Below are 9,931 nucleotides of genomic sequence, written 5' to 3' on the forward strand. Positions count from 1 at the left end.
TATATATATTAACTACAGTATACATATCATATCTTTCGCAATTAATATCAGCTAATAATCGCTAACTAAGGCCTGTTACATAATAGAGCCGTAAGCTGTAAAAAATTAACCAATTAGAGTCGATTATTTTTCTCACATTTGATTGTAATTGGTCAATTTTTTACGACTTACGGCTTGCAATCCTATTATCAACTTACGTACTCGTAAACTCGGCCAATAAAAATGCTTCTACATAATTTGCAAATTGCAAAACATAATTCAAATAACGATCACCACACGCAAGACACGCAGAATGAATGAAAACCAACTGCCTGCAATGAAAAAACAAATACAAATCTTCATTCTGCGTCTGCGTTTGCGAAATACGTTTTGCGATTTGCGAATTGTGTAGAAACACCTTAAACGCTGACTCGATGAACTTACATCAAGTCAGCCGACAACCGCTGGCTCAACGAACTCACGTATACGTCCAGCTGTCAAAGTTAACAGACACAATTTGTATTATTGAAGCAAAGTCAACAGAATAAGTACTGTGAATCATCAACATCAGTGGAGTATTAATGTTTGGGCAGAAATTATTGGCGTTCGTTAATTGGATTATTCTTTTTTTAGGAACTGAGAGATTGTTTGTTTTCTTAAAAATGATTTTAAAATTTAGTGGAAGATATTCTGTTGAAAGATAGGATTCGAATGTAGCTTCAGTTACATAGTGCACTACCCCACTTCGGGGTAGTGCACTATGTAACTGAAACTATAAATACGAGGCGACAGTTCAACAAAATGTTCCCAAACATGGATTGGTAGAAGTGATCCTGCATCATTCCCTGATTTAACACGTTTAAATTATTATTATGTCTTTGAGGAAGAGTAAAGGAGCTAGCTTACTTTCAATTTTCCTTCGGAAAACATGAAAGAATAAAAAATATTTTTCGCAAAATAACGATTCAAGAGTTAGAAGTAATGATGCATTATGCATAAAACGGAATATACCCTAAATAAACAAAATTTTGAACATTTATTGCAATAATAAAAAATTTGTTCCAAATTTTCAATCTGATTTTGGTTTATATCTCGACAATAGTTGAATTTTCGAAAAGATATTCTAATGTAAAATTATTCAGCTCATTGAGCACCATTGATAGAACGAGTAAAAAATACCTTCTCATTAAAAAAACTATTTTTATTAGTAGTATGAAAATCAAGGATATTTAAAATTACTCAAGATCCTCAAAATATATCACCTTACTTATCCTACAATTTTGATAGTAGGTGTCTGTATTGTTACGTTACATTTCTGCCTGTCTTCGAACCTAGATGATGGATCCTTCCTTGTTGGCGCTCTCTTGTATGCCACACACGCCATCTGTGCATTATCTCACATTTCTTTAAATTAAATTATAATTGCAATCTGACCGAACAATACGGCCTTTAAATAGATTGCAATTATAATTTAATTGAGTGAGTTTTATAAGACTGGATGTTGTTGGGTATTATCCCCTTGCTCTATTAATCTTGTTTCTTGCACGTTTGTCCCATCTTTATCCTTTTAAGTGAAAGTCTTCTGTATATCATCAGTTATTCCATAATTTTTCCTTCCTCATCTTTGCAAAACTCCGCTCCCCATGTTACTGTAACAAGGTGGACACGATCCCATACAGCACAGAACGTTGAAAGAATGTTGCTGATATGCAATGTTGAATATTGAAGTATCAATGTTTTATCAATGTTATATTTATATTGATTCTTCTATATTGATTATTAATGTTGCTGTGACGTTGAAACAATATTGAATAAATTGAACCATAAGTTAAATTTTTATTGATTTTTCCACATTGATTGTTAATGTTGCTGCAATTAAAACGATATTGAATAAACTATATATCGAAATCTATTTTGTAAAAAATGAATAAAAATAAAATGTCATGTAAATTGAAAATTTAAATCACTTAAATTGATTTTTTAATGAGATTCATTTCTAAATGATACATGTTTACGCGAGAATCGGCCGCGTGTGCAGAATGCTCGCACATATAATATTGTTTGTGTTGATGCGCGACTCATGATCTTTCTACATATTTATGTCACAATTGTATATCTATGAACATTCAGTGTTCGAGGATCATCGAAGTTGCAATTCCCGTACGATTGTAGAGCTCGTTGGATGGCGTATAAGGATTGGATGGGTAACCACTTAGGAAAATAAGGAAATTAATTTCCAAATGAGAAGGAAGCATTTTTTAAAATTTTTTCATGTGTTTTCTGGAATATGATGTTAATCAATAATACTTATTTTAATAATAAAATTGAATTAATCAATGAGAAATTTTTCACAGACATTGTAATTCAATGGCTATTAGACGTTTCTGCAACGTCTCTTCAACATTGAATCTACATCATTGAATTTCGCGATGTTACTGCAATGTTACAAATCAACGTTTTTAAGATATTAATTTTTCCTACATATGTTAGTGTGCTGTATGGGGATTGCATTGCACGGTTCGTTTTTTCGTCTCTAAATATGAATACGTGGAATTTTTTGGTGACAATCCTTCCATAATGTCGTAAATCTGTTATCCAAACTTCATCTCCTGGAGATAATTCTTGAAAATCTCGAACGCCATGCCATTTATCAAAGTTTCGTTTTTGGCGGTTTCAAAATCCAGCTTCTCAATTCCTCAAAGTTGATCTGGGATTTCTGGAAGCAATTTATTTGATGCAATAGTATTTCATCTTAATCCTCTTGCCCATAAGAAGTTCTGCAGGGGAATATCCGTTTGCCAATGAAACATTTCTGTAATTCATCAGTATCTCATATGGATCTTTGTTTTTCTTTAGATTATTTGAATGCTCTTCCATCCCGTTACTTTGGGGAAAGCGAGAGCTAGATGTGATGTGTATAAAGCCCCATTCAACTGCAAATTTTGTAAATTTTGCAGTTGATAGATTCGAACTGTGATCCATTATTGCTCCTATTTTGGAAATTCCATCTAAAGAAGATCGACTTTAAAGATCGGCTTAATAATTTTTTTAGAACATTTAGAAGTGCAATTTCGGGATATCTTAAGTAATATAATTATTAAGTACCATCGACGATTTAAATGGAATAAATCCATTCCGACTCTTTGCCATGTTCTTATTGGGAATTCAGTTGACGTAAGAGATTTACGATTATGCGTCAATTCGATAGTCTACATTTTCTTATTAATTTCTCCATCTGCGTAAATAGTCCTGGCCATCAAACGGATTGTTGGGCTCATCTACGACATTTTGTTATTCCTAAGTGACTCTTATTTTTCCAAAATTTCTTTCCAGAGTATCTTCGGTATGACTATTCTTGAACCTTTCATCAGAAGATCTTCTTCTTGTGCTAATTTGTTTCGATATTGCCATTACTTTACTAATTCCCCATCCAGTTAGTTCTTCTGAAGGTATATTCTTTCAAGCATTGGCAAATTAAATCCCGAGATTAGGCTTCTCGAATTTGTTATATACGTTGATCTGTAAGATTAGAAATAATTGTTCTGGTTATGCTGCTATCTCTTTTTCGAAATCTTTTCTTCTCCATTGCTAAGTGGTCTTCTTGACAGTATATCTGCAGTTTCCATCTCTGTCTGGAATGTGTCTAATATGATATTGCTAAAGGAAGTCTCATTCTTTGAAGTTTAGAAAGCAGATAAAAAAAATGTTTTGTAGTAAATATTGAGACTAAAGGTTTATTATTTGTTTCTAGTATAACCTCCAATTCGGTGATGTAATTTTTAAATTTGTCACACGCCCATTGCGTAACCTTCTTTTTCGGTTTGAGCCTAGTTTCTTTGGGTTGCTGTTCCCGAAATATATGCAATCGGATGATATTCACTGCTTTTCTGTTTTTGTTTAAGCGTCGACGTCGTTGGGATGTGCGCATCAAGAAAAACAGTGACAGCCGCGGATGCTGAAGCATGCATTGTCTCTCTTGATGGATGAACTATGCGAGTACTGGAATACTTGATAACGCTATCTTCAACTTTTGAAATGTTGTTGTGCAGTGTCCCATACAAACACTTTTTTTGGCTCATTATGTCATTCAGTGGTTTTGCTTTCCTGGCGAATTCCGGTATAAACTTGGACACATAATTGATCGAGTTTCAAAGTTTTGAAATATTCTGTGTCTCTCCGTAATTTTTTTATCGTCAATATGGACTTCTTTATGATCTAAAATGTGCCCTAGAAACTTAACTCGTGCGTTTATTCTGAAGAAGCATTTATCTCCATTTAATATTACCTTGGCCTCCGTTAGCCGTTTAAAAACTTTGTGGAGTCTTTCGTTATGCTCTTTCATCATCTTGCATAAACGAGGACATTGTCCATATTTACTAAGATGCTTTCGATTCCAATATTTGAATCATTCTTTTCTCCTCGAACGCTTATGCTGAAAGGAAGTTCCTTGAATTTAAAACAACCAAAAGGTGTTATAAATATTGTTAAAAGTTGATTCTTCGTCCAACATACATTGCCAAATCTATGATTAGCATTTTATCTATTTTAGAAAAATAGCGTGCGTTCCCAACTGTTCCAGGAACTGTTATTTGTCATCAGCATAAGATGATTTTCTCGTTTTATATATTTGTTTAGAACATAATCAATGCACATTCGTATTTTCTCGTTTTAAAATCAAAATTAATCCAAAACAATCAATAAGTTCATCTATTCTTTCGATGATGTTTAATCATTTCATCTCTTCTAAATTAGTTTTAATCTCTTTAAGTAGAAAGGAAATTTCTTCTTGGCGTAATGAAAGTAAGGTACCACTTCTTTCTTTAACTTTGTCTTTTATAGAATTTTTTGACTTTCCATAAATCTTTAAATACTCGCGCATATATTGCTTTAGAATTAAATAATGATTTAGGATGTTCTTCTAATTGAGACGTTTAATTATTTTGAGCTTCTCGCATGAAATTCCATCAAGCAATATTCGATCCAATCATTCGATGTAGATTTCAGTCTTCTTTGTTTTACTTCTGTAGTGTATTTTCTGTTGAAAAGATCCTAAGCAGTTCATAATATGTTAATCTGCGCTGAACAACTGATGACGCGGCGATCGTAAACGAATTTTTGCGAACTGCTCATTATACACATTATTTGGAATGCAAGTAATGTCTGCTCCAGTGTCGATGTTTCCCAAAAGTCGAATATTGCCGATGATGACTACTATCCATCTACCTTTATCCAATTTTTTTTTATCAAATTCTGAGATTGATTCAACGCTTTCCTCTACGATACTTATAAACATATCTTCGGTACTTTAAGTGCCTCTATCGCACTGCTGCGTTAAGTAAATAGACTGACTGTCTATTTCGGCATACTTTTGTGTAGTGTCCTATCATTTGACATGAGTGACATGCAACTTACTTGTGGGACATTCTTTTGCAAAATGCGATCTACCTTCACACTTTCGACAAGTCGAAGTTGATCCCTTCTCTATTTTACCTTTATTATTTATTGTATATATAGAGCCTTAATTTCTCTCACTTCTTTTCTCCACTATTTCGCTTGCGTGCATGGACACGGTTTATATCCGATTTCATATCGTTGTGTAAGATTGACAATCGTCGCTTAATCTGTTCGCTTTGCTATCCTGACAGCTGTTTTCAGCGTGAGATCCTACTATTACTAGTCTGTCACGAATGAAATCATCTTACTGGATTCTTCGTATTCGCAGAATCCAGCCAGTCTGTGAAGATCAGTAATGTATTCATCAACGAATTCGCTTTCGTCTTGATGGCAGCGATTGAACATGACATGGTATATTATGTTTCGCTTTACTACAAAATGAATTGAAGGTTTTCTTAATCTTCATCTTTCTTCATCTCTTTTTTATCAGCAAGCAGCTGTAACAATATGAACACATTATCAGCTTGATCAGCTTGATTATGAATAAATTAACGCATTGATTTGCTCACTCTCCGCGAGTCCATACAATATTCAGTATCTCTTAAAACGCCGTATTCATTTTGGTCATTCTCGGGTGAAATTTAGCTGTTTATGGCGTTTGCCATGAGGTTACGACTGCTGCTGCCATAATCATCTATATTTTTTTCTTCTCGTATCGAAGTTGTATCCCAATTCTTCAGAATCGCACTTCTGATATCATGTATTGTTACGCAAGTTTTGGGGGATAATTAATAAAGCGAGATATATATTTAACACTTACGAATATCAGAAAACTTTATTGTATCTCTTTATGTTACATCTCTGCCTGTCTTCGAATCTATGCAATCTAGATGATGGATTCTTCTTTGTTGATGTCCTCTTATGCACATACGTGTCATCTGTCCATTATTTCATAGTGTCTTCCGCCTATCTCTAACCGTTTTCGAGAAAAACGTGGTGAACTTTTTATCAGACTCACCCTATAGTTTCTCTTATTGTACAAACAATTACCTTAAAATTTTACTTCTCATCTTTCTCATCTCTTCATGCATATTGAAAACTTGTGTCTCTGTATGTACTATAGATTTAGACAAATTTGTGCAAGTTCAAAAATTATTCATTACATTGGAAATAAAAAATCTTATTTAAAATACACAAATCTGAGTATGGGTTTTAAATCTACATAAATTGATTTAAATCCGCAATTTTTGTACAAATCATATGATATAATCCCTGTTGAATAGATCTCATTTATTCACATATAAAAATCCATTTATTGTAGGACAAAATTTCATATAATCTTATATACATAATCTTATATATACATAGCTCTTATATATACAAGCTTATATCAAATTAAATATAGTTTTTTTTCTAAAAACATATTTTTAAATAAATAATAAAATAAATAATTTTTGTCAACAGGGATATAAGTTACATCAAATGCATGGCATTCATATTTTTGCAAATATTGCCATCATGTTGTTGTCAATATGCTATTTTTCGCGAATACATTGTGACGATAGTTACTCTCATGTTACCATCAAACGCGAACAGCAAAGCTATGAAAATAGTTGCCATCACATGTACATTCGTTATGTATAAGAAAGTGCTATCATCAAAATGCTATATCTTGCAATCATTAAATTTAAAATTCATATGAGAGCAATATTACACACATAATGAGAAGATTACTTGTTCATCGACATCTATTGCAGCAATGATTGACAACAACATAGCGGCATCTTTGACGCATTTGACTATCTGGGTTATTATACGTAAATGTTGCCACTTTATTTTTGACTATTTTAAACTTAAGACTTCTGATAAGTTTATCAATGATGAGTTTACTTATTTTATTAATTACATTATTTTATTAATATTCTTCTACATGATTTATTTAATTGTTTACGATCCAAAAGTGTTACTATTCGGAACATTTTGTCGTCATAAATGAGTTTATGGCACACTGCATGGAAAGAAAATTTTCGTTTAATCATTATAAAACATGCAAAATTTATATTTTATAGTTGTAAATATATATATATATGTATATATATATATATATATATATAAAATTTCCATCCAGTCTTGAAACTGTGATGAGATATTGTGATGGATTGTTATTTATTTCTCTCTTGAGCGAAGTGATGCGACATCAAATTTGGTAATGTAAATGCCGCTAATCTGAATTTTTTATTCTTTAACTTAACTGTAAAATTATGTTGAAAATGATTCAAATTTACAGATTTGAACAAAACGTTCATATTCATTGAAATATTAAAATTTATGTTTTGTTGATTTTGGTCAACGCACTACTTTTCACGCTGACTCCTATAAGCGTTGTTGTTACTTGTTTTAACTTTTTTTTTAAAAATTGCTATTTTTGCATTTATTTTAAATAGAAAAATTTTAAACTAAAACAAAATTTCGCTGTAATTTAAATGTGATCAATTTTCATTAAAAACAAAATACCAAATTTCGCGCCTTTTAGATTACACATCATATTCATTATAGTTTTTACATGATCCAATTATACTTAATTTTTATTTAAAAATGCTTTAAACTTTCCGAATAACTCCATAAAATTAATCGAACATGTTGTAAACGTAATTTGTATATAGTGAATATAAGAACTAACCTGTGTAATAATACGTAATATTTTAAAACGTTGTCTGCCTTTAGCTTTCAAACGAAACTCTCGTCGACCATGATCCAACCATATACCTCCGTCTGTGTATTCATAGATTTCAGCAGTTGTTCCTATTCGTTCCATATCAGGATTACCATAACATACGACACCAAAAGTACGATCATTTTGTATACAAGTTTGTAACATCTCTATAGTCTGTGTGCCAAAGACTGTCATTGGTAACGTTTGTCCAGGGAACAATACAGACTGCTTCACTAATAATGGTAGATTTATATAAATACCATCATCCAATATAGTTCTTCCTCTCAATTCCTCTAAATTTTGTCCTAAATACTGCACAGAATAAATTTAATTACATATTTTATAGAGTTTTTAGTTACGTGTGTTATAGAAATAAATGACCAATAGTATATTAAATGTTATTTATCTTTAGAATATCAGAAAATATAGACTTACAGAATGTGCTGCTGGTAATGTTACATCAAATGTATTCTCTGAGGGCACTGGTACGTCATCCATATTGGGCTCTAGCCTATTGCTTGACAGGTCTAAGAATATATTACTGCTCATATATTTGATAACATATTAAATATACAGAGTGTCCCATTTTAAATAATGCATTTCTCGAAAATTATGGTAGATACAGAAAAATGTTTCAAATAAAAGTTGTATAATATGAAGGAGAACATAAGAAAATTGATTTGATCTTAGATTTGCCATCGCCAAGACCAGATTAAGACGATCTTTTTAAATGGAATCCCCTATTTTTCATTACATATTCGTGTAAATTACTTCGAGAGCTTTTCAAAACATTATAATAAAATATTTTTTCTTTAAGTTTTTGTGTTATGATTGAAAGTTACCGCCGGCATTAGCATTACGCAAAGTGTCTGACCGATGATTAAATGCATTATTTAAAATGGGACATATATATATACAGGGTATCATTTTAATGTTCCCTCTCAAATAACTTTTTTATTTTTTATCTTAGAAAAAAATGTTTCAGACAAAAGTTGTATAGTTTTGGGGGGGGACATAAAATGGTGTCATTAGTTTGACCTTAAATAGTTGAAGGTCACGTGAAGGTTACCTTTAATTTCTTAAATGGAACTCTTGTTATTGCACATTCTTGTAGATCATCTTGAGAGATTATCTTTCCAAATACTGTAAGTTCATTTTCATTAAATATTTTTCGAGTTATAAGACTTGCAAGTTACAGCACTGCCGGCATTAGCATTACCTAAGATGTCCGACTAACAATTAAAACCTCTTAAATGTCGTTCAGGATCATGTCTTGAATAACATTCATTAAGATCAATATCATTGGAGATTATTTCTCTTACTTTCATTTTTGCACTAAGAATTCATTTTTATGTAAAAATGAAAATAAGAAGAATAATGATCTTGAGCTTGATAAATGTTATCCAAGTCCTGAATATTTTAAATATTTTTATTATTTAAGAGGTTTTAGTCTTGGGTGCTAATTCCAGCGGTGCTGTAACTTATAAGCCTTGTAACTTGAAAAATACTTAATAAAAATACTTAATAAAAATGAACTTATAATATTTTGGAAAGCTCTCGAGATGATCTACAAGAATGTACAATAAAAAATAGGAGGTTTTATTTAAGAAATTGAAGGTAACCTTCACGTGACCTTCAAACAATTCAAAGTCAAACTAATGACCACCATCTTATGTCTCCCTCAAAGCTATACAACTTTTGTATGAACATTTTTTCTAAGATCAAAAATAAAAAAGTTATTTGGGATGGACATTAAATTGGCTACCTATATATATATATATATATATATTGTACCTATATATATATATACACGTGTGTGTGTGTGTATATATATATATATATATT

The 9,931-nt window shown here is 31.5% G+C and overlaps 1 protein-coding gene across 1 annotated transcript in view; it reads right to left on the reverse strand.

Moving 5' to 3' along the window:
* LOC105617086 (protein cereblon) overlaps positions 1-9,931 on the reverse strand; it is a 36,394-nt gene that overhangs the window by 5,680 nt on the left and 20,783 nt on the right. The window contains exons 3-4 of the mRNA XM_012198665.1: positions 8,522-8,613; positions 8,054-8,398 (exon numbers count right to left, since the gene is read on the reverse strand). Coding sequence (XP_012054055.1) covers positions 8,054-8,398; positions 8,522-8,613 — 437 coding nt within the window. The remainder of the gene's footprint in view (positions 1-8,053; positions 8,399-8,521; positions 8,614-9,931) is intronic.

This window comes from Atta cephalotes (genome assembly GCF_000143395.1).
Source record: "Atta cephalotes unplaced genomic scaffold scaffold00011, whole genome shotgun sequence".
NCBI classification, from domain to species: domain Eukaryota; kingdom Metazoa; phylum Arthropoda; class Insecta; order Hymenoptera; family Formicidae; genus Atta; species Atta cephalotes.